Source organism: Mustelus asterias, unplaced genomic scaffold (assembly GCF_964213995.1).
Source record: "Mustelus asterias unplaced genomic scaffold, sMusAst1.hap1.1 HAP1_SCAFFOLD_44, whole genome shotgun sequence".
NCBI lineage: Eukaryota > Metazoa > Chordata > Chondrichthyes > Carcharhiniformes > Triakidae > Mustelus > Mustelus asterias.
In genome coordinates this window covers 2,355,201-2,380,469 of record NW_027590121.1, presented here as the reverse complement: position 1 = coordinate 2,380,469, position 25,269 = coordinate 2,355,201, and the positions used below count along the sequence as shown (strand labels likewise).

The 25,269-nt window shown below is 46.7% G+C and overlaps 1 protein-coding gene across 1 annotated transcript in view; it reads right to left on the bottom strand.

The window, feature by feature from the left end:
• Positions 1-24,747, bottom strand: part of LOC144482996 (uncharacterized) — a 191,368-nt gene extending 166,621 nt beyond the window's left edge. The window contains exon 1 of the mRNA XM_078201821.1: positions 23,884-24,747. Within this exon, the coding sequence (XP_078057947.1) occupies positions 23,884-24,747 (864 nt within the window). The remainder of the gene's footprint in view (positions 1-23,883) is intronic.
• Positions 24,748-25,269: the final 522 nt, after the last annotated feature.

The following is a 25,269-nucleotide window of genomic DNA, read 5'->3' as shown; positions in this document are numbered from 1 at the left end:
AAGGCTGCTCAGGGAGACGAGAGCTGAAATCGTTGGGCCTCTGACGCAAATCTTTGTCTCGTCACTGGACGCAGGTGAGGTCCCAGAGGATTGGAGGATAGCTAATGTGGTCCCGTTATTTAAGAAGGGTAGGAAGGATAACCCGGGTAATTATAGGCCGGTGAGCTTGACGTCCGTGGTGGGGAAGTTGTTGGAGAAGATTCTTAGAGATAGGATGTATGCGCATTTAGAAAGGAATAAACTCATTAACGATACTCAGCATGGTTTTGAGAGAGGGAGGTCATGCCTCACTAACCTGGTGGTGTTTTTTGAAGAAGTGACCAAAATGGTTGACGAAGGAAGGGCCGTGGATGTTGTCTATATGGACTTTAGTAAAGCATTTGACAAAGTCCCTCATGGTAGGCTAGTGAAAAAGGTTGGATCTCATGGGATAAGGGGGGAGGTGGCTAGATGGGTGGAGAACTGGCTTGGTCATAGAAGACAGAGGGTGGTAGTGGAAGGGTCTTTTTCCGGCTGGAGGCCTGTGACTAGTGGTGTACCGCAGGGCTCTGTATTGGGACCTCTGCTGTTTGTGATTTATATAAATGATCTGGAAGAAGGAGTAACTGGGGTGATCAGTAAGTTTGCGGACGACACAAAACTGGCAGGACTTGCAGATACTGAGGAACATTGTCAGAGGCTACAGAAGGATATAGATAGGCTGGAAATTTGGGCAAGGAAATGGCAGATGGAGTTCAATCCTGATAAATGCGAAGTGATGCATTTTGGTGGGAATAATGTAGGGAGGAGCTACACGATAAATGGAAGAACCATAAAGGGTGTAGAGACGCAGAGGGACCTGGGTGTGCAAGTCCACAGATCTTTGAAGGTGACGTCGCAGGTGGAGAAGGTGGTGAAGAAGGCATATGGCATGCTTGCCTTTATAGGACGGGGCATAGAGTATAAAAGTTGGGGTCTGATGTTGCAGATGTATAGAATGTTGGTTCGGCCGCATTTGGAATACTGCATCCAGTTCTGGTCGCCACACTACCAGAAGGACGTGGAGGCTTTGGAGAGAGTACAGAGGAGGTTTACCAGGATGTTGCCTGGTATGGAGGGGCTTGGTTATGAGGAGAGATTGGGGAAACTGGGGTTGTTCTCCTTGGAAAGACAGAGGATGTGGGGAGACTTAATAGAGGTGTATAAAATTATGAAAGGCATAGATAGGATGAACGGTGGGAAGCTTTTCCCCGGGTCGGTGGTGACGTTCACGAGGGGTCATAGGTTCAAGGTGAAGGGGGGGAGGTTTAACACAGATATCAGAAGGACATATTTTACAGAGGGTCGTGGGGGCCTGGAATGTGTTGCCGGGCAAGGTGGTGGAGGCGGACATACTGGGAACGTTTAAGACTTATCTAGACAGCTATATGAACGGAGTGGGAATGGAGGGATACAAAAGAGTGGTCTAGTTTGGACCAGGGAGCAGCGCGGGCTAATTGTTCCTTGTTTCTCGTTTCAAGGCTTCATTCTATGATCATCTTGCTGGTGCCAGTAGAGCGAGACTGCGGATAGTTGGGAACCTGTCTCGGGGGCAGGGAATTCAGATGGTGTTCGTGGAAGTGGAAATGAATAGGGTTGGGAAGCATTTTCTGATCAGGGCCAGTGTGATCTCCTGGACTCGTTTCGATCGCCTCAGGGGGTCGGAGAGGAATTTCCCAGATTTTTTCCCCCATATTGGCCCTGGGGTTTTTCACTCTGGGTTTTCGCCTCTCCCTGGAGATCACATGGTCTGGAATGGGGGGGTGGGGGTGAGTTAATAGGTTGTGATGAACAAAGCATCGTAGCTGTGAGGGACAGCTCGGTGGATAGGATATTAGTATGTAGATAGGCTGGAAAATTGGGCGGGGATCCTGGATTCAGGATTCAATCCTGGACCGGGGAGCGGCGCGGGCTTGGAGGGCCGAAGGGCCTGTTGCTGTGTTGCTCTTTGCTCTTTGTAATATGTAGATAGCCCGACTAGAGAGGGGGCTATACTGGACCTAGTACTGGGGAATGAGCCCGGTCAGGTCTTCAAAGTTTCGGTTGGGGAACATGTGGCAAATAGTGACCACAATTGTTAGCTTTGGGATAGCGATGGAAAAGGAAGAGTGGTGTCCCAAGGGTAAGGTGTTGGATTGGGGGAAGGCTAACTTTAGTGGGATTAGGCAGAAATTGGTAGCTGTTGATTGGGAGAGGCTGTTTGAGGGCAAATCCACATCTGGCATGTGGGAATCTTTTAAGGAACAGTTGTTAGGGCTGCAAGACAGGCATGTGCCCGTAAAAAAGGATAGGATTCGAGAACCGTGGATAACCAGGGAAATTGAGGGACTGGTCAAAAAGAAAAGAGGCGTATGTTCGGTCCAGGCAGCTAAAAACAGAGGGAGCTCTGGAGGAGTACAAAGAAAGTAGGAAAGAACTCAAACGGGGAATTAGAAGTGCAAAAAGGGTCACGAAATGTCCTTGGCAGACAGGATTAAGGAGAATCCCAAGGCATTTTATTCATACGTTAGGAACAAAAGGGTTGTCAGGGGAAAAAAAAATTGGACCGGAGGGACAAAAGTGGGGAATTATGCTTGGAGCCCAAAGAAGTCGGGGAGATCCGAAATGAATACTTTGCGTCGGTATTCACAAAGGAGAGGGATGTGTTGACTGGGAGTGTCTCGGAGGGGAGTGTTGAACCATTGGAGAAAATCTCCTTTACAAGGGAGGAAGTTTTAGATTTGTTAGAGAATATAAAGAATGACAAATCCCCAATGCCTGATGGAATCTATCCAAGGCTGCTCAGGGAGACGAGAGATGAAATCGCTGGGCCTCTGACGCAAATCTTTGTCTCATCACTGGACACAGGTGAGGTCCCAGAGGATAGCTAATGTGGTCCCGTTATTTAACCCAGGTAATTATAGGCCGGTGAGCTTGACATCCGTGGTGGGGAAGTTGTTGAAGATGTGACTGAAATGGTTGACGAGGGAAGGGCCGTGGGTGTCGTCTATATGGACTTCAGTAAAGCGTTTGACAAAGTCCCTCATGGTAGGCTGGTGAAAAAGGTTGGATCTCATGGGATAAAGGGGGAGGTGGCTAGATGGGTGGAGAACTGGCTTGGTCACAGAAGACAGAGGGTGGGAGTGGAAGGGTCTTTTTCCAGCTGGATGCCTGTGACTAGTGGTGTTCCGCAGGGCTCTGTATTGGGACCTCTGCTGTTTGTGATTTATATAAATGATCTGGAAGAAGGTGTAACTGGGGTGATCAGTAAGTTTGCGGATGACACAAAATTGGCAGGACTTGCAGATAGTGAGGAGCATTGTCAGAGGCTACAGAAGGATATAGATAGGCTGGAAATTTGGGCAAGGAAATGGCAGATGGAGTTCAATCCTGATAAATGCGAAGTGATGCATTTTGGTAGAAATAATGTAGGAGGAGCTATACGATAAATGGCAGAACCATAAAGGGTGTAGATATGCAGAGGGACCTGGGTGTGCAAGTCCACAGATCCTTGAAGGTGATGTCACAGGTGGAGAAGGTGGTGAAGGCAGCATACGGCATGCTTGCCTTTATAGGACGGGACATAGAGTATAAAAGTTGGGGTCTGATGTTGCAGATGTATAGAACATTGGTTCGGCCGGATTTGGAATACTGCGTCCAGTTCTGGTCGCCACACTACCAGAAGGATATGGAGGCTTTGGAGAGAGTACAGAGGTGGTTTACCAGGATGTTACCTGGTACGGAGGGGCTTAGTTATGAGGAGAGATTGGATAAACTGGGGTTGTTCTCCCTGGAAAGACGGAGGATGTGGGGAGACTTAATAGAGGTGTATAAAATTTTGAAAGGCATAGATAGGGTGAACGGTGGGAAGCTTTTCCCCAGGTCGGTGGTGACGTTCACGAGGGGTCATAGGTTCAAGGTGAGGGGGGGGGGTTTAACACAGATATCAGAAGGACATATTACACAGAGGGTGGTGGGGGCCTGGAATGCGCTGCCAGGCAAGGTGGTGGAGGCGGACACACTGGGAACGTTTAAGACTTATCTAGATAGCCATTCAGACGGAATTCCACATTGGCCCAAAGCCTCAGCCCCCCTCCCTGGGTGAGGTGCCCCACAGCCTGAGCCGCCTCGCGGAAATGCCCTCCGTGCCTTTTTCTACCACGCAGAGGCGTTTCCTGTGCGGGCTGCTGCTGCACACCTTCCACTATTCATTGATCCACTGGAGCAAGCTGAGAGGGGTGATTGAAGGCAGCAGTGCTGGTGAGAGATTAATTGAATTGTTTATTTATTTAATTAGTCAGCTAGTGTGTGTATTTTTTTGGCCTTTACTTTAACAGCAGTTTTTCAAGTTTCAAGTGAAAACTAGAAGTGGGCAGCAAAGGAGTCTGGGAAGGGTTTTTTAAGCGCGTGAAGTATAAAAGGTAGGCTGCAGTATACAGCGGGCAGTGGAGTGTGTGGGAAGCAGAGTGTGAGCTATAAGACTTTGGCTCACAGGGCTTGAGTGTGTGGGAAGCAGAGTGTGAAAGGGCGAGCAGGGGTGAGTTGAATTCATTTTTGCACTTTCTACCTGGTACTGGCAAGGTATCTAGAGGGGATGGGTGTGCAGGCAGTGCAATGTTCCTCTTGCACTATGTTTGAGGTGAGGGACGACGACAGTGTCCCTACTGATTACACCTGTGGGAAGTGCACCCATCTGCAGCTCCTCCAAAACCATGTTAGGGAACTGGAGCTGGAGTTGGATGAACTTAGGATCATCAGGGACGCAGAGATGGCCATAGACACAAGCTTTAGGAACACAGTTACTCCGAGGATTGAAAACAGATGGGTGACGGTGAGAGGGGCTGGGAGGAAGCAGTCCGTGCAGGGATCCCCGGTGGTCGTTCCCCTTAGCAACAAGTATTCCGCTTTGGATACGGTTGAGGGGGATGACATACCAGTGGGGAGCCGCAGTGAGAGGATCTCCAGCACTGTGTCCGTCTCTGTGGCTCGGGAGGGAAAGGGGGAGAGCGGGAGGGCGATAGTTATTGGGGACTCGTTAGTTAGAGGGATAGATAGGAGGTTCTGTGGCAGCAAAAGAGACTCACGGATGGTATGTTGCCTACCGGATGCCAAGGTCCGTGATGTCTCAGACCGTGTTTTCCAGATTCTGAAGGGGGAGGGGAAACAGTCACAAGTCGTGGTGCACATTGGTACCAATGACATAGGTAAGAGAAGGGACGGGGATTTAAAGCAGGAATTTCTGGAGCTGGGCTGGAAGCTGAGAGCCAAGACGAAACATGTGGTCATCTCTGGTACGTTGCCGGTACCACGTGATAGCGAGTTGAGGAACAGGGAGAGAGTGCAGTTAAATATGTGGTTGCAGGGATGGTGCAGGAGGGAGGGTTTCAGATACGTGGATAATTGGAACACGTTCTGGGGAAGGTGGGACCTGTACAAACAGGACGGGGTGCACCTGAACTAGAGGGGCACCAATATCCTCGGAGGGAAATTTGTTACGGCTCTTCAGGGGGGTTTAAACTAATTTGTCAGGGGAGTGGGAAAGGGAGTTGTAGTCCAGAAGTCAGTGAGGGTGGTGAGGTATTGGGGAAGGTATCAGGGTCAAGGGTGGGTACTGGTAGACAGGAAGGTGGGTTGAAGTGTGTCTACTTCAATGCAAGGAGCATCCGGAACAAGGTAGATGAACTTGGGGCGTGGATTGGTACTTGGGACTACGATGTTGTGGCCATTACGGAGACGTGGGTAGAACAAGGACAGGAATGGTTGTTGGACGTTCCGGGGTATAGATGTTTCACTAAGTGTAGGGAAGCTGGTAAAAGAGGTGGAGGAGTGGCATTGTTAATCAAGGATAGTTTAACGGCTGCGGAAAGGCACTTCGTGGGGGATCTGCACACTGAGGTAATATGGGCTGAAGTTAGAAATAGGAAAGGAGCGGTCACGTTGCTAGGAGTTTACTATAGGCCCCCAAATAGTAATAGAGATGTGGAGGAAGAAATTGCTAAGCAGATTATGGATATGTGTGGGGGTCACAGGGTAGTTGTCATGGGGGACTTTAACTTTCCAAATATTGATTGGAACCTTTGTAGGTCAAATAGTTTGGATGGGGCAGTTTTTGTGCAGTGTGTGCGGGAGGGTTTCCTGACACAATATGTGGATGGGCCGACTAGAGGTGAGGCCACATTGGATTTGGTACTGGGAAATGAACCGGGCCAAGTGTTAGATTTGGTTGTGGGAGAGCAATTTGGAGATAGTGACCACAATTCGGTGTCTTTTGTTATTGCAATGGAGAGGGATAGGGCCGTACGGCAGGGCAAGGTTTACAATTGGGGGAGGGGTAATTATGATGCGATTAGGCAAGAATTAGGGGGCATAAGTTGGGAACAGAAACTGTCAGAGAAAGGAACTAATGAAAAGTGGAACTTTTTCAAGGAACAAATACTGGATGTCCTTGATAGGTATGTTCCTGTCAGGCAGGGAGGAAATGGCCGAGTGAGGGAACCATGGTTCACAAAAGAGGTGGAATGTCTTGTGAAAAGGAAGAGGGAAGCTTATGTAGGGATGAGGAAACAAGGTTCAGATGGCTCGATTGAGGGTTACAAGTTAGCAAGGAATGAGCTGAAAAAGGGGCTTAGGAGAGCTAGGAGGGGACATGAGAAGTCCTTGGCGGGTCAGATCAAGGAAAACCCCAAGGCTTTTTACTCTTATGTGAGGAATAAAAGAATGACCAGGGTGAGGTTAGGGCCGGTCAAGGACAGTAGTGGGAACTTGTGTATGGAGTCAGTAGAGAAAGGCGAGGTGATGAATGAATACTTTTCTTCAGTGTTCACCAAGGAGAGGGGCCATGTTTTTGAGGAAGAGAAGGTGTTACAGGCTAATAGGCTGGAGGAAATAGATGTTCGGAGGGAGGATGTCTTGGCAGTTTTGAATAAACTGAAGGTCGATAAGTCCCCTGGGCCTGATGAAATGTATCCTAGGATTCTGTGGGAGGCAAGGGATGAGATTGCAGAGCCTTTGGCTTTGATCTTTGGGTCCTCGCTGTCCACGGGGATGGTGCCAGAGGACTGGAGAATGGCGAATGTTGTTCCTCTGTTTAAGAAAGGGAATAGAAATGACCCTGGTAATTATAGACCGGTTCGTCTTACTTCGGTGGTTGGTAAATTGATGGAAAGGGTCCTTAGGGATGGGATTTACGACCATTTAGAAAGATGCGGATTAATCCGAGATAGTCAGCACGGATTTGTGAAGGGCAAGTCGTGCCTCACAAATTTGATAGAATTTTTTGAGGAGGTAACTAAGTGTGTTGATGAAGGTAGGGCAGTTGATGTCATATACATGGATTTTAGTAAGGCGTTTGATAAGGTCCCCCATGGTCGGCTTATGATGAAAGTGAGGAGGTGTGGGATAGAGGGAAAGTTGGCCGATTGGATAGGTAACTGGCTGTCTGACCGAAGACAGAGGGTGGTGGTCGATGGAAAATTTTCGGATTGGAGGCAGGTTGCTAGCGGTGTGCCGCAGGGATCAGTGCTTGGTCCTCTGCTCTTTGTGATTTTTATTAATGACTTAGAGGAGGGGGCTGAAGGGTGGATCAGTAAATTTGCTGATGACACCAAGATTGGTGGAGTAGTGGATGAGGTGGAGGGCTGTTGCAGGCTGCAAAGAGACATAGATAGGATGCAAAGCTGGGCTGAAAAATGGCAAATGGAGTTTAACCCTGATAAATGTGAGGTGATTCATTTTGGTAGGACAAATTTAAATGTGGATTACAGGGTCAAAGGTAGGGTTCTGAAGACTGTGGAGGAACAGAGAGATCTTGGGGTCCATATCCACAGATCTCTAAAGGTTGCCAGTCAAGTGGATAGAGCTGTGAAGAAGGCCTATAGTGTGTTAGCTTTTATTAACAGGGGGTTGGAGTTTAAGAGCCGTGGGGTTATGCTGCAACTGTACAGGACCTTGGTGAGACCACATTTGGAATATTGTGTGCAGTTCTGGTCACCTCACTATAAGAAGGATGTGGAAGCGCTGGAAAGAGTGCAGAGGAGATTTACCAGGATGCTGCCTGGTTTGGAGGGTAGGTCATATGAGGAAAGGTTGAGGGAGCTAGGGCTGTTCTCTCTGGAGCGGAGGAGGCTGAGGGGAGACTTAATAGAGGTTTATAAAATGATGAAGGGGATAGATAGAGTGAACGTTCAAAGACTATTTCCTCGGGTGGATGGAGCTATTACAAGGGGGCATAACTATAGGGTTCGTGGTGGGAGATACAGGAAGGATATCAGAGGTAGGTTCTTTACGCAGAGAGTGGTTGGGGTGTGGAATGGACTGCCTGCAGTGATAGTGGAGTCAGACACTTTAGAAACATTTAAGCGGTTATTGGATAGGCACATGGAGCACACCAGGATGATAGGGAGTGGGATAGCTTGATCTTGGTTTCAGATAAAGCTCGGCACAACATCCTGGGCCGAAGGGCCTGTTCTGTGCTGTACTGTTCTATGTTCTATGTTCTAATGAGGACTTTATACTTTAGAATTGAATACAGGGCTCATTGTTACTAACGGGGAAAGAAGGGTTAAAACCCTTACCCAGAACCCTTTTCACACACACGTGGACATCTCTGAATCTGACGCACACCAAATGGAACGTTACACAAGGGACTGGAATTCACTGGAATTTCTTAACAACCTTTCAATAGAAATGTCCTGGTACCGACTGTGACAAAGGACACAACAGACAGCAAGAACCAGGAGGAACCTTTAACCCAGAGAATGTTAATAACCTTGTTCAGGACACCGGTGCCAGGCACAGGAGGATCCCAGGAAAAACGGAACATTTAATTTCTGTCTGTTTCACAATTCTAAATGACTGATTCTTTAACAAAGGAATGTTTAAAAACAGCATTGTGATATTCCAAGGTCAGTGTGTCTGGGAAAGGGGCACAGTGATGTGTTTTTATTTTAAACAGGAGGATCCATTGAAAAGCAGCTCTGGACGATACGAGCACCTCCTGACCTACTTTCAATTCATTTCAAATCACCCATCACTTTCCGTGGAATATTCTTTATTCTTCCCTGGGATGTGGACACTGCTGGCAAAGCCCCAGCACACGTTGCTCAGCTCCTAATTGCCCCTGAATAGAGTGACTTGCCCGGCCATTTCAGAGGGACAGTTAAGATTCACCCACATCGCTGTGTGGGTCTGGATTCACATGTAGGCCAGACCGGGTAAGGATGGCAGATTTCCTTCCCTAATAGGGGGTATTAATAGGGTGAACCGGATGGGTTTTTACAACAATCCCTGACAGTTTTATGGTCACCGTTACTGAGACTAACTTTATATAATTCCAGATTGATTCACTGAATTCAAATCCCACCGGCTGTCTGTCCCCAGACCCTTTGCTGGGTCTCTGCATTACTCGGCCAGAGACATTCCCACTATCCCAACACCTCCCCCTGAATGGAATATTCCACAGACCCTTAGTTAAACGGTATGGAGAAAAGAGAAAGGCTTTGACCTTTCACAGAAAGCAGGCAGTCTGCAGTTAGCCTGGAAGCTGTCAACTGTGGATCCAGGAACTGTGAACCAGCTGTGGGAGCAGGAGCCGTGAACCAGCTGTGGGAGCAGGAGCTGTGAAAATGCTGCAGGACCAGGAGCAGTGGGACCAGGAGCTGTGAACCAGCTGTGGGACTGGAAGCCTCGAGGGCCATGAGGAACCAGGGCTGTTCCTCATGTTTCAATCCCTCAGCAAGAAGACAGTGAAGCTCAGGCTTTGATTGAGGAGTCCACAGTTTTGAGATCATAGAGGGAAGTTGAAGGGTTGTTTCGTGGGAAGCTAATGGAAGGACCTCATAAAAGCTTGGAGAATCGCTGGAACACTGAGGAGGATTAAAGTGAATTCTGGGGAGCTTTGACGTACCTTCCATATGTTCACAGGAACAGAAGTGAATGAACCTTCAAGATATTAAGTATCAGGTAAATTTTGGGTAGAAGTTAAAAAGTAGAACTGTGTTTATAACATAAGTCTTTAACCTACGGTGTTCAGTTTGTAGTGTTGGTTTTTAATTTTCCTTTGTTTTATATATCCAATAAAGTATGTTTTTGTTTCAAGATTCTTGTGACATTATTCTTCCAGTTAATCACTGGCTATTTGAATTTTTCTTTAAACATTAACGGCCCCAACCAGGATGATAACGATATTCACAGAAAATATTTCAAAACAAATCAAAGATGAAAAAAGATAATTTCCCTTATTTTGTATGGCTTCGCCAGCTCTGCTTTCAGACCATTTATTTAGATTTAAAATACTGGTCTCAGACCCACATTTCTCCCCTTCAAACAGAATGTGAAATTCTATCCTATTGTAAGATCTGGGTTTGGCTCCAATCTCAATTGTAACAGTCAGGTCAGTTACCCATTGGAATAAGTTGTGAAAGGAATCTGCAGCTCCTGACTAGTTACAGACCATTCCAGGTACAAGAATGTTGTCACAGAATTTATTAATTGTAATAAGTATAAAATCACAATATTTAAACACAGTGGATCAGTCCACTCACTCTGGAACACCAGCTCTCAGCTTCTGGTTGACTGTGGCTGTCGGCTGTTCTGTTGACCAAAGTCTATCTTCTTACTTCATGTTGTGTGATGCGCACCGAGCTCCAGAAAATTGTCGCTCATTAACCCTCGCTCACAACTAACTCTGTGCGGTATTCGCTCATTCAGCTTTGTCGCTCGTCTGCTGTGGTTCTGATTGGCCCAAGCAGCACATGATCAATCCTTGATTGATAAAATGGTGCATGATCAATGTCTGATTGGTCCCTGAAGGATATTGGTCATCTTGCTGATGTCACGTCCCATTAACTCATAGAAATCATCGAATCCCTACAGTGCAGAAGGAGGCCATTCGGCCCATCGAATCTGCATCAACCACCCCAGATCCTATCCCCATAATCTGCTGTGTATGTTGAAGGAAAGTGACTATTTCTCTTTAAGTTAAAAAGCGAATACAATTTAAGAAATAGTATTTCTCCAGCATTGACATTCACAATTAAACTACAAGAATCTTCACATGTATCCTCTAATCCTGCCATCAAATGTGGATCATTTCAGTGGAAATGTGCTCTCCCAGGCTCAAAGAGCATCAGCCACTGGAAGCAAAGTTGTGGGACCGGCCAGTCCACGAGAAAGAAACCCTCCGACCCTCCCACTTCACCTACTGTCAGAATGAACATGGTTCAGTCCTGGATGCGATTAACCACAGCAATAAAGCAGAATCCAACTCGCTGTCTCTGCAGGTTGCATAACAATCCCGTCCCGCACATAGAGCAGGTGAACGGTCTCGCCCCGGTGTGACTGCATTGATGAGTTTCCAGCTTTGATGGGTAATTGAATCCCTTCTCACAGTCCCCACATTTCCACCGTTTCTCCATGGTGCGGGTGTCCTTGTGACTCTGCTAGTTCCACGATCTGCTGAAGCCTCGTCCACACACAGAACACAATTAATTTCTCTCCCTGATGTGAATGATGCAATGTTTTTTCAGACTGTGTTAAAGCTCTTTCCACAGTCCGTGCACTGGAACACGCTCACTCAGGTGTGTGTGTGTTTCAGTGCTTTTCCAGGCACACTGATATTTAAGATCTCCTGAAAAAGACAGAACAGACAAAAATTTCTCCTTCTAAATTGAAAGACGGATGATATTCAGGTTCCGATAAATAGAGTGAATTTGTGAGATCTTAGTGTGACATTTGGTTTGACATTTCTGCCTGCAAATCTTCACCTTCTGATATCCTGTAAAAGGAGTTTACAAAAGTCATCACTGTCAGTACAAGATAGAAGTTCAGAACAGACAATTCTAGTTTCCATAGAACATTCTTTCCTCTCTCATTCCCCAAAAGCTGTAAATCTCCATCCCACACACTCTCCCTCCATTCTCACTCTGCTGTATCTAATATTCACCCTCCCAATTCTCCTGAAGGTGCTGATTGAGGCTGATTGACAGATCCATGCTCACTACTTCCAGAACCAAGAGACTTTTACCAAAAGAGTCAGGATGGACGTGTGTGGCTGAAAGGACCCCTTTGCTGTAATGATTCTATAACTGGAAGTATAGAACATAGGTACAGTACAATATTATAAGAATAGAAATAATAATAAATTACTTCATTGCAGAACCATAAATAATTAATCTGTGACACAAAAAATCATGAAATATATCTCTGTCCGATATTAATTTACTGTCCCCTTAAATGTCAGCCATCTCCTGGGGAAAGCAGCCCTTTAATTGTGAACATTAGGAAAGAGAACATCCTCTTAACCAGACAAATCAATGTGTCCAGCTGAGGGAGCAAAGAATGTCAATGTCTTTAAGAGAGAGAGAGAGCTGGGCCAACCTTTCCTGAGTCTGCACCCTCTCTGGATTCACTTCATAAAATCATAGAATCCTATAGTGTAGAAGGAAGCCATTCGGCCCATCGAGTCTGCACCAACCACAATCCCACCCAGGCCCTATCCCCGTACCCCTGCGCATTTACCCTAACTTGTCCCCCTGGCACTAAGGGTCAATTTAACATGGCCAATCCACCTGACCCATACATCTTTTGGACTGTGGGAGGACTGTGGGAGGATTATATCCTCTGTCTGCTCGAGGAGTATAAAAAGTGCAAGAAGCTACTTAAGAGGGAAATCAGGAGGGCTAAAAGAAGACATGTGGTTGCTTTGGCAGACAGAGTGAAGGAAAATCCAAAGAGCTTCTATAGGTATGTTAGGAGCAAAAGGATAGTGAGGGATAAAATTGGTCCTCTTGAAGACCAGAGTGGTAGACTGTGTATGGAACCAAAAGAGATGGGGGAGATACTAAATGGTTTATTTGCATCCGTATTTACTGAGGAAACGGGCATGGAGTCTACAGAAATAGGGCAAACAGGTAGGGAGGTCATGGAACCTTTACAGATTAAAGGGGAGGAGGTGCTCGCTGTCTTGAGGCAAATCAGAGTGGATAAATCCCCAGGACCTGACAGGGTATTCCCACGGACCTTGAGGGAAGCTAGTGTTGAACTTGCAGGGGCCCTGGCAGACATATTTAAAATGTCAGTATTCACGGGGGAGGTGCCGGATGATTGGAGGGTGGCTCATGTTGTTCCGTTGTTTAAAAAAGGTTCCAAAAGAAATCCTGGAAATTATCGGCCAGTAAGTTTGACGTCGGTAGTGGGCAAGTTATTGGAAGGTGTGATAAGGGATAGGATCTACAAATATTTGGATAGACAGGGTCTTATTAGGGAGAGTCAACATGGCTTTGTGCGTGGTAGGTCATGTTTGACCAATCTGTTAGAGTTTTTCGAGGAGGTGACCAGGAAAGTGGATGAAGGGAAGGCGGTGGATGTTGTCCACCTGGATTTCAGCAAGGCCTTTGACAAGGTCCCCCATGGGAGGTTAGTAGGAAGGTTCAGTCGCTAGGTATACATGGGGAGGTAGTAAATTGGATTAGACACTGGCTCAATGGAAGAAGCCAGAGAGTGGTTGTGGAGGATTGCTTCTCTGAGTGGAGGCCTGTGACTAGTGGTGTGCCGCAGGGACCAGTGTTGGGTCCATTGTTGTTTGTCATCTATATCAATAATCTGGATGATAATGTGGTAAATTGGATCAGCAAGTTTGCTGATGATACAAAGATTGGAGGTGTAGTGGACAGTGAGGAAGGTTTTCAAAGCTTGCAGAGGGATTTGGACCAACTAGAAAAATGGGCTCAAAAATGGCAAATGGAATTTAACGCAGACAAGTGTGAGATACTGCACATTGGAAGGACAAACCAAAGTAGAACGTACAGGGTAAACGGTCGGACTCTGAAGAGTGCAGTTGAACAGAGGGATCTGGGAATACAGGTACAGAATTCCCTAAAAGTGACGTCACAGGTGGATAGGGTCGTAAAGAGTGCCTTTGGTACATTGGCTTTTATAAATCGGAGTATCGAGTATAAAAGTTGGAGTGTTATGGTAAGGTTATATAAGGCATTGGTGAGGCCGAATTCGGAGTATTGTGTACAGATTTGGTCACCTAGTTACAGGAAGGATGTAAATAAGGTTGAAAGAGTGCAGAGAGGTTCACAAGGATGTTGCCGGGACTTGAGAAGCTGAGTTACAGAGAGAGATGGAATAGGTTGGGACTTTATTCCCTGGAGCGTAGAAGATTGAGGGGAGATTTGATAGAGGTGTATAAGATTTTGATGGGTATAGATAGAGTGAATGCAAGCAGGCTTTTTCCGCTGAGGCTAGGGGAGAAAAAAACCAGAGGGCATGGGTTAAGGGTGAAAGGAGAAAAGTTTAAAGGGAATATTAGGGGGGGGCTTCTTCACGCAGAGAGTGGTGGGAGTGTGGAATGAGCTGCCGGATAAAGTGGTAATTGCTTTTAACATTTAAGAAAAACTTGGACGTGTTCATGGATGAGAGGGGTGTGGAGGGATATGGTCCAAGTGCAGGTCAGTGGGACTAGGCAAAAAATGGTTCGGCACAGACAAGAAGGGCCAAAAGGCCTGTTTCTGAGCTGTAATTTTCTATGGTTCTAGGAAACCAGAGCACCCAGAGGAAACCAACGCAGACATGGGGAGAGAACATGCAAACTCCACACAGACAGTGACCCAAGTCCCTGACGTTGTGAGGCAGCAGTGCTAACCACTGTGCCACCATGCCACCCTACAGTCAAATAACCTAGTATTCCCAGGAGGTCTCCCATTCAAGTAATAACCATGCCTAAGTCTGCTTAGCTTCCGAGATCAGGCGTTTTCAGACGAGTATGGTCGTAGGCATTGGCTGATTCTTTTCACTTCCTTGAGTCTGTGTCTGAAGCTCAATCTTCATTCAGAGATAGAAGCAGCAGCTTTGCTGGGCAGGAATGAACTGCTGAAGAAGCTCATTGTCCAACTTCCGCATTCAGACAGTGGGGGAGCTCTGATTTGCTGGAGGATCAGAGGCCTTCCGGTCCTCCAGAGTTCCCATTGGTCAATCCCCCGCAGACAGACAATGAGGGGCGGAGCCCCACGTGGGGGTGGGCGGGACTTTATCCTCCAGCCGCGCTGAGCTGTTGTCCAATGGGAAAGGCTGGAAGACTCGGGCAGACAATGGTCAGTGCGCCGGCTCTGTCCTGGGCCCCGCCCCACGCCCGCACATGCGCATTCCCCCCAAAACCCACATGTTGAATTTTTAACTTCCAGGTCACCACTCGCTGCCTAAATAAAAATCCGCCTCACATTCTTCATGTATCTGTATCCAGGTAATACAGTGCATTACACACATCATCAGTCTGCTTTATGTCCAAATGTAAAACTTTAATGTGACTGTCAGCTTGAAGATTTTCAGCTCTCTGTGTCCAGGACAGGAAGCAGTGAACATGGATCTGTCAATCAGCCTCAATCAGCACCTTCAGGAGAATTGGGAGGGTGAATATTAGATACAGCAGAGTGAGAATGGAGGGAGAGTGTGTGGGATGGAGATTCACAGCTTTTTGGAAATGTTCAGTTGAGTTTATTAGTGTCGAAGTCGGCTTACATTAACACTGCAGTGAAGTTACTGTGAAAATTCCCTAGTCGCCACACTCTGGCGCCCGTTCGGGTTACACTGAGGGAGAATTTAGCATGGCCAATGCACCCAACCAGCACGTCTTTCAGACTGTGGGAGGAAACCGGAGCACCCAGAGGAAACCCACGCAGACACAGGGAGAACGTGCAGACTCCACACAGACAGTGACCCAAGGCCAGAATTGAACCTGGGTCCCTGATGCTGTGAGGCAGCAGTGCTAACCACTGTGCTGCCCTGTGTCGAATGAGAGAGGAAAGATATTTCCATAGAAACTAGAATTGTCTGTTCAGAATTTCTGTCCTGTACCGACATTGATGAATTTTGTAAACTTGTTTTACAGGATATCAGAAGGTAAGGATATACTGCCAGAAATCTCTAACCAAACATCACATCAAGATCTGACATCATCGGGACCTGAAAATCATCGGCCTTTGAATCAAGAAGGAGAAATATTTCTCTGTTCTGTCTGTTTCTGAAGGCTTTAAACATCAGTGTGACTGGAAAAGCACGAGACACACACAGACTCAACTGAGAGCGTTCTCGTGCACTGTCTGTGGAAAGAGCTTTAACCAGTTACACAGCCTGAAAATACATCACAGCATTCACAGCAGGGAGAGGCTGCTACCGTGTTCTGTGTGTGGAAGAGGCTTCAACTGGAGAGTTACAGGGACACCCGCACCATGGAGAAACCTTGGAAATGTGGGGACTGTGGGAAGGGATTCAGATTCCCATCTCAGCTGGAAATTCATCGACGCAGTCATACCGGGGAGAGACCATTCACCTGTTCCGTGTGTGGGAAGGGATTCACTCAGTCTTCCCACCTGCTGTGTCACAATCTAACTCACAGCAATGAGAGACCCTTTAAATGCTCTGACTGTGGGAGTGGCTGCAAAAGCTCTGGAGAACTGGTGACCCACCAGCGCATTCACACTGAGGACAGACCGTTCAGCTGCTCTCACTGCACAAAAAGGTTTAGACGGTCTTCTAACCTGAGGAGACATCAGCGAATTCACACTGGGGAGAGGCAGTTCAGTTGTTCCATGTGTGGAAAGGGATTCACCCAGTCATCCGACCTGCGGAGACACCAGCGAGTTCACACTGGGGAGAGGCCATTCACCTGTTCTGTGTGTGGGAAGGGATTCACTCAGTTACCCAGCTTGCAAAGACATAATCTCATGCACACCAATGAGAGACCCTTTAAATGCTCTGACTGTGGGAGCGGCTTCAGAAGCTCTCAGGAACTGATGATCCACCAGCGCATTCACACTGAGGAGAGACCGTTCAGCTGTTCTCACTGCTCAAAGAGATTTAAATGGTCATTCAGCCTGCAGGTCCACCAGCGTGTTCACACTGGAGAGAGACCACTCACCTGTTTGGTCTGTGGGAAGGGATTCACTCAGTCATCCACCCTGCTGCGACACCAGCGAGTTCACACTGGGGAGAAGCCGTTCACCTGCTCTGTGTGCGGGAAGGGATTCACTCAGTTCTCCCACCTATTGAGTCACAATCTCACTCACACCCAGGAGAGACCCTTTAAATGCTCTGACTGTGGGAATGGTTTCAAAAGCTCTCGGGAACTGACCTCCCACCAGCGCATTCACATTGAAGACAGACCGTTCAGCTGTGCACACTGCACAAAGAGGTTTAGAAGGTCATCCGACCTGCGGGTACACCAGCGAGTTCACTTTCTCGAGAGGCCATTCACCTGCTCTGACTGTGGGAAGGGATTCACTCAGTTATCCTACCTGCAGGCACACCAGCGAGTTCACCAGTGATGACAGGGATTGGATTCTGCTGTTAATCACATCCAAGAATGAACTTTGTTTATTCTGACAGTAGGTGAAGTGGGAGGGTTGGAGGGTTTCTTTCTGCTGAACTGGCCGGTCTCACAACTTTGCTTCCAGTGGGCTGATGCTTTTTGAGCCTGGGAGAGCACATTTCCACTGAAATGATCCACAAAAAATCGGCGGCACGGTAGTGTAGTGGTTAACACTGCTGCTTCACAGCTCCAGGGTCCCGGGTTCGATTCCCGGCTCGGGTCACTGTGTGGAGTTTGCACGTTCTTCTCGTGTCTGCGTGGGTTTCCTCCGGGTGCTCCGGTTTCCTCCCACAGTCCAAAGATGTGCGGGTTAGGTTGATTGGCCAGGTTAAAAATTGCCCCTTAGAGTCCTAAAATGCGTAGGTTAGAGGGATTAGCGGGTAAATATGTGGGGGTAGGGCCTGGGTGGGATTGTGGTCGGTGCAGACTCGATGGGCCGAATGGCCTCCTTCTGCACTGTAGGGTTTCTATGATTTCTATGAAAAGCTGATGGAGGACAATAATTTTATCCTGGATAGCAAATAGTGTTTTTTCTACCGCTACAGATAGATCTAAAATAAATGCAGAAAGAACTGGAAAAACACAGCAGGTCTGGCAGCATCTGTGGAGAGAGAAACAGAGTTAATGTTTCACGTCCAATGTAACTCTACTTCAGAACGAAAGAGAGGGAGAAATGTGATGGGTTTGATGCTGGTGAGAAAGGGGGGAGGGTCAGGTAGAACAAAAGGGAACGTCAGGGATTGATTAGAGGGCGGGTGAGATTAAATGACAAAAATGTCCTGGAACAAAAGGCAAAGGGAGAGGTAATGGTTGTGGTCAAGAAACAAAGCATTGGTCCAGAGTAAATGTTAATGGCAGAATAAAGGACAGCTCTGTCTGGGAGCAAAAAAACATGAAAACAAGATGCAGACTGACTCAGCAAATAAAAACAAATAAAAACATAGGAGAGAGTTCAGGGTGTGAAGTTGTTGAACTCCAATGTTGAGTCCAGAAGGCTGTAAAGTGCCTCATCGGAAGATGAGGGGCTGTTTGTCCAGCTTGTGTTGGGCTTCTCCGGAACATTGCAGCAGGCCGAGGACAGAAACGTGAGCGTGAGAACAAGGTGGTGAATTCTAATGGCAAGCGAGCGGAAGGTCAGGGTCATGCTTGTGGACTGAGCGGAGGTGTTCCACAAAGAGGGCAGGGAACAGGCTACAGAGCAATTAAAGAGAAACCATTTGGGTTCAGAACATTGTGAACATCCTTTTACTCTGGTTGTCTTTGATCCTCAAGTCATTTTCTGTTTGTTTTTAACCATGTTCTGTTTCATTAATAAACTTTTATCAATAAAAATATTTGATTGTTCTGGACTTTTCCTGCTGAGATTGTTGCACATTAGGGAAAGTGGGTGAGAGGGGTTGGCAGGCTCTTTAACAGAAAGTGAGTCCCTCTCAGGTAATTGGCAAAGGAGCCAGAGGAGGAGATGAGATTTTATTTTATTTTTTGACACAGCGAGTTGTTCTGATCTGCCTGAAAGCAGATTCAATAGAATCTTTCCAAAGGGAAAAGACTTGAAAGGGAAGAATTTGCAGGGCTGTGGGGAAAGAGCAGAGTAAGAGTTTTAACAACACCAGGTTAAAGTCCAACAGTTATATTTGGTAGCAAATGCCATGAGCTTTCAGAGCGCTGCTCCTTCGTCAGATGGAATGGATATCTGCTCTCAAACAGTGCACACAGAGACACAAACTCAAGTTACAGAATGCTGATTAGAATGTGAATCTTTACAGCTAATCAAGTCTTAAAGATACAGACAAGGTGAGTGGAGAGAGCATTAAGCACAGGTTAAAGAGATGTGTATTGTCTCCAGACAGGACAGCCAGTGAGATTCTGTAGGTCCAGGCAAGCTGTGGGGGGTTACCGATAGTGTGACATGAACCCAAGATCCCGGTTGAGGCCATCCTCATGTGTGCGGAACTTGGCTATCAGTTTCTGCTCAGCAGAAGTCTTCCAGTCTTGTTTCACAATTCTCAGGAATTTGTGACCAACATTCAACATCGGAGCAGAAGTCGGCCATTTGGCCCTTTGAGTCTGCTCCACCGTTTATTTACATCATGGCTGATCTGTTTGTGTTGAGTTCCACATTCCCGTTCTACACCCGATACCTTTGATTCCCTCATCCAACAAGAATTGGTATAAAGGCAAAATTCTGCTGTTGCTGGAATCTGAAACAGAAACAGAAAATGCTGGACAATCTCAGCAAGTCTGACAGCATCTGTCGAGAGAGAATAGAGACAACATTTCAAGTCAGGATGACCCTTTTTCAGAGCTGAAGACAAAGAAAATCAGACAAATTTATCCTGTGAGGTCAAGAATTGGGAAGCAATCTATTAAACCTCCTCTGAACCACTTTCAATGCATTTGTATCATTTCTTAAATAGGAGACAAAGCTGCACCCAGTGTTCAAGATGCAGTTTCAGCAACGCCCTGTATAACTGAAGCATGATGTGGAGATGCCGGCGTTGGACTGGGGTAAACACAGTAAGAAGTCTCACAACACCAGGGTAAAGTCCAACAGGTTTATTTGGTAGCACAAGACACTAGCTTTCGGGGCGCTGCCCCTTCATCAGGTGAGTGGGAGTTCTGTTCACAAACAGGGCAAAAAAAACACAAACTCAATTTACAAAATAATGGTTGGAATGCGAGTCTTGACAGGTAATCAAGTCTTAAAGATACAGACAATGTGAGTGGAGAGAGCGTTAAGCACAGGTTAAAGAGATGTGTATTGTCTCCAGACAGGACAGTTAGTGAGATTTTGCAAGTCCAGGCAAGTCATGGGGGTTACAGACAGTGTGACATGAACCCAAGATCCCAGTTGAGGCTGTCCTCATGTGTGTGGAACTTGGCTATCAGTCTCTGCTCAGCAACTCTGCGTTGTCGTGTGTCGCGAAGGCCGCCTTGGAGAACGCTTAACCGAAGATCAGAGGCTGAATGCCCATGACTGCTGAAGTGTTCCCCAAATGTTCACACCAGGCAAGAGTGTTCTCTTCCTGTTGGGGAACACTTCAGCGGTCACAGGCATTCGGCCTCTGATCTTCGGGTAAGCATTCTCCAAGGCGGCCTTCACGACACATGACAACGCAGAGTCGCTGAGCAGAGACTGATAGCCAAGTTCCGCACACATGAGCACAGCTTCAACTGGGATCTTGGGTTCATATCACACTATCTGTAACCCCCACAACTTGCCTGGACTCGCATTCCAACCATTATTTTGTAAATTGAGTGTGTTTTTTTTGCCCTGTTTGTGAACAGAACTCCCACTCACCTGACGAAGGAGCAGCGCTCTGAAAGCGAGTGGCTTGTGCTACCAAATAAACCTGTTGGACTTTAACCTGGTGTTGTGAGATTTCTTACTGTAACTGAAGCATAATATCTTTACTTCCATGTTCAATTTCTCTCATAATAAAGGATAGCATTCCATTTGTAAGAACTTTGATTTATCTGAATGAAGATTTATGGGGGTTCTCTGGTTTGCAATAACCTCCCTAATCGTAAATCACACCAGGTTCCAGCGACTTAACCATATGGCAAAAAAGAAAGATTCAAATGGTGAAATCAGAAAGTTTATTAACCATTAAAAATGTAACAAGTTAGGGAGATGAAAAGCAAAGTGTCGATTAACAATTATTACAGAAACCTTAACTTTAACAATTGAACAGACTTCTCTCCATCCCTCTCAGACCAGGACATGAAGTGACGGCTCCGAAAACGTGGATAACTTGTGAAACCAACAGCTCTCAACACCTCTCTGTAAACATCTCTCCCTCCACCTCTTTCTACCAAGTTGGCTTCTCAAGATCACTTTTTTATACTTTAAAAATGTCAAAAGCCCATCTTAGCCAATTCCCATAAATCTTCAATTATAAACTAAAATAGACACGAGTTTCCGGGCAATTTAAAAACAAATCAACTGTCTGCTGAAAGGGTTAACTTTTCTACAGAACCTAAAGGGGTGGAGAGTGAGCAGAAATAAACTTGACACTTTACACAAGTTTAAAAAACTTCCCTAACAACAAAACAAACTTGATTTTAAACTTCACCCATTAATGTTTTTTGTTATATTCATCAACCTAATTATTTTAATTTGATCAGTTATTGTTGGGATTGGTAACTTCTATTCTTTATAAACTGGTTCATTCATTTTGTTAAGTCTACATGGGCTCGGAGAATCAGAACCCAGACTTTATCATCCTTATCCTTTTTCTCCTTTTGCCAGCACTCCCTCTGTTTTGCGGGAGGGTCGTGGGGATTCCAATCAGAACTAATCATTTTATCATATAAGTAAAATACTGTGGATGCTGGAATCTGAAACAAAAACAGAAAATGCTGGAAGATCTCAGCAGGTCTGGCAGCATCTTTGGAGAGAGAATAGTGCCAATGTTTTGAGTCTGGATGAGCTTCTTACAAAGTGTCATCCAGAATCGAAACGTTGGCTCTATTCTCTAATCATTTTATCTATGAGCTTCTTGATCTTAGTTTCCAAATGGCAGGTAAGAGACCTGTCTGGTCCCCACTCAAGCTCTGATTTTTCACTGGCCATGCTTGGGTAGGATTATAACTGTTCGAATCTACTCTCAGAGATCTGGTTTTGAGTCCAGTGCTACTTGGAGTATACCGTCACTTCACCAAATATCTGGTCACAAGTCCCTCACAGTTCTTATCACAAATTGACGATAGGTTAAGCAATGGTTCAGAATGCTTTTTAACTTCTTAACCAACTACCTAGTACTGTTTGTTGATTGGTCGGACCCCCTTTTTACAGATTCAGGAATCTCAGCTGCTGAACACCAGCAGTCCTGGAATAAGTTTAATTCTAATTCATTCTGAGTAAATATTCTCACCAGGTCCTCTGTCAGGGCCCTGCTAAGCAGCTTTAATGGTCCGTGATTGCAGAAACTGAGCAGTCACAGGAATGTGGTCAAGATAGTCCAGTCCCATAATTCCTCACATTCAATTTGCAGTCCTTCAATTATAACAGAATATGTGGCTGTATGTAGCTGCCTCGGCCGTGGTCAACACCAACACTGCCTTCCTGAACTGCTACAATGCCTGAGGTGTAAGTACATGCTATACAGCTATATGAACGGAGTGGGAATGGAGGGATACAAAAGAGTGGTCTAGTTTGGACCAGGAAGCGGCGCGGGCTAATTGTTCTTTGTTTCTCGTTTCAAGGCTTCATTCTATGATCATCTTGCTGGTGCCAGTACAGAGCGAGACTGCGGATAGTTGGGAACCTGTCTCGGAGGCAGGGAATTCATATGGTGTTCGTAAAGCAGAAGTGGAAATGAATAGGGTTGGGAAGCATTTTCTGATCAGGGCCAGTGTGATCTCCTGGACTCGTTTCAATCGCCTCAGGGGGTCGGAGAGGAATTTCCCAGATTTTCTTTCCCCATATTGGCCCTGGGTTTTTCACTCTGGGTTTTCGCCTCTCCCTGGAAATCACATGGTCTGGAATGGGGGGGTGGGGGTGAGTTAATAGATTGTGATGAACAAAGCATCGTAGCTGTGAGGGACAGCTCGGTGGATAGGATATTAGGATGTAGATAGGCTGGAAAATTCGGCGGGGATCCTGGATTCAGGATTCAATCCTGGACCGGGGAGCGGCGCGGGCTTGGAGGGCCGAAGGGCCTGTTCCTGTGTTGTATTGTTCTTTGTTCTTTGTACATCCACAGTGCCATGAGAGAGGGAGACTGTAGGTGGATACCAGATTGATATATTCCATTCAACCGCACCCAAGGTGAGTTATTCCAATTCCTTTATTGTCCAGGACAATATATTCACAATATCTTTAAAACAGAAATTAAACATTCCCATTTGATTTCAGGTATTAATATATTCTGTTAGTTTGTTCTTTATTGTCGATGTCAGGCTGGGGTTGTTCTCCTTGGAGCAAAGGAGGTTGAGGGGAGATTTGATAGAGGTGGACAAGATTCTGACAGGTTTAGATAAGGTGGACAAAGAAAAGCTGTTCCCATTAGCTGACGGGACAAGGACGAAGGGGGTCACAGATTTATGGTTTCGGGTCAGAGAGGAAGGGGGGATGTGAGGAAGAATATTTTGATGCAGGGAATGGTAATGACCTGGAACTCGCTGCCTACGAGGGAGGAGGAAGTGGAGACAATAAACAATTACAAAGGAAATTGGATGGGCATTGGGGGGTTTCAAACAGAAATGCTGACTAAATATCTCTGAACTTCCTCACACCCGGTCACTCTGTGATCCATGTGAAATTTGAAACCAGGTATTCGCAACAAGACTCAAAGAGCATCAGCCCACTGGAGGCAAAGTTGTGAGACCGGCCAGTCCAGCAGAAAGAAACCCTCCGACCCTCCCCATTGACCAACTCTGAGAATGAACAAAATGCAGTCCTGGATGTAATTGAGAGCAGAAACAATAACAGCAGAATCCAACCCCTGGAATCACTCGTGAACTTGCTGGTGTCTCAGCAGCTGGGATGAAAGACTGAATCTCTTCTCACACTGAGAGCAGGTGAACGGCTTCTCCCCAGTGTGAACTCGCTGGTGTCTCTGCAGGTGGGAGGACCGAGTGAATCCCTTCCCACATTGAGAGCAGGTGAACGGCCTCTCCCCAGTGTGAACTCGCTGGTGAGTCAGCAGCCTGGATGACTCACAGAATCCCTTCCCACACTGAGAGCAGGTGAATGGCCTCTCCCCAGTGTGAACTCGCTGGTGTCTCCGCAGGGCGGATAAATCAATGAATCCCTTCTCACACTGAGAGCAGGTGAACGGTCTCTCCCCAGTGTGAACTCGCTGGTGTGTCTGCAGGCTGGATAACCGAGTGAATCCCTTCCCACACCGAGAGCAGGTGAATGGCCTCTCCCCAGTGTGAACTCGCTGGTGTGTCTGCAGGTTGGATAACTGAGTGAATCCCTTCCCACACCGAGAGCAGGTGAATGGCCTCTCCCCAGTGTGAACTCGCTGGTGTCTCTGCAGGCTGGATGACTGAGTGAATCCCTTCCCACACTGAGAGCAGGTGAAGGGCCCCTCCCCAGTGTGAACTCGCTGGTGTCTCTGCAGGGTGGATAACTGAGTGAATCCCTTCCCACACTGAGAGCAGGTGAACGGTCTCTCCCCAGTGTGAACTCGCTGGTGTCTCCGCAGGCTGGATAACCGAGTGAATCCCGTCCCACACTGAGAGCAGGTGAATGGTTTCTCCCCAGTGTGAACTCGCTGGTGTGTCTGCAGGCTGGATAACTGAGTGAATCCCGCCCCACACTGAGAGCAGGTGAATGGTCTCTCCCCTGTGTGGCTGCGCCGATGAGCTTCCAGTTCAGAGGGGTATTTGTATCTCTTCCCACAGTCCCCACATTTCCATGGTTTCTCCATGGTGCAGGTGTCCTTGCCTCTCTTCAGTTGAAGACTCGTCCACACCCCCGCTGTGAATGGTGTGATATTTATTCAGGCTGTGTAACTGGTTCAAGCTCAGTGCACTGGAACACTCTCACTCCAGTGTGGCAGTGTGTTGGCGCTTTTCCAGTCACACTAATATTTGAAATCTTTTCAAGTCATCAGGCCGGACAACCATTTCTCCTCGATTCAAAGGCCGATGATATTCAGGTCCTAAGGAATATGACTCTGTCAGATCGAGATGTGACGTTTGAGATTTCGGCCTGTGATTCCTCTTTCAGTATCCTGTAAAACAAGTTTACAGAAGTCATCAGTGTCAGTGCAGGATAGAAATTCAGAACAGACAATTCTAGTTTCTGTGGAACATTCTTTCCTCTCTCCAGACTCGAAACATTGGCTCTATTCTCTCTCTATCTGGGGGATAAATTGGGAAATGATGCTGCGGTAGATCAGCCAATTCTCAATGAATGGTTGAGGCAGTTCGATGGGCTGAATGGCCAA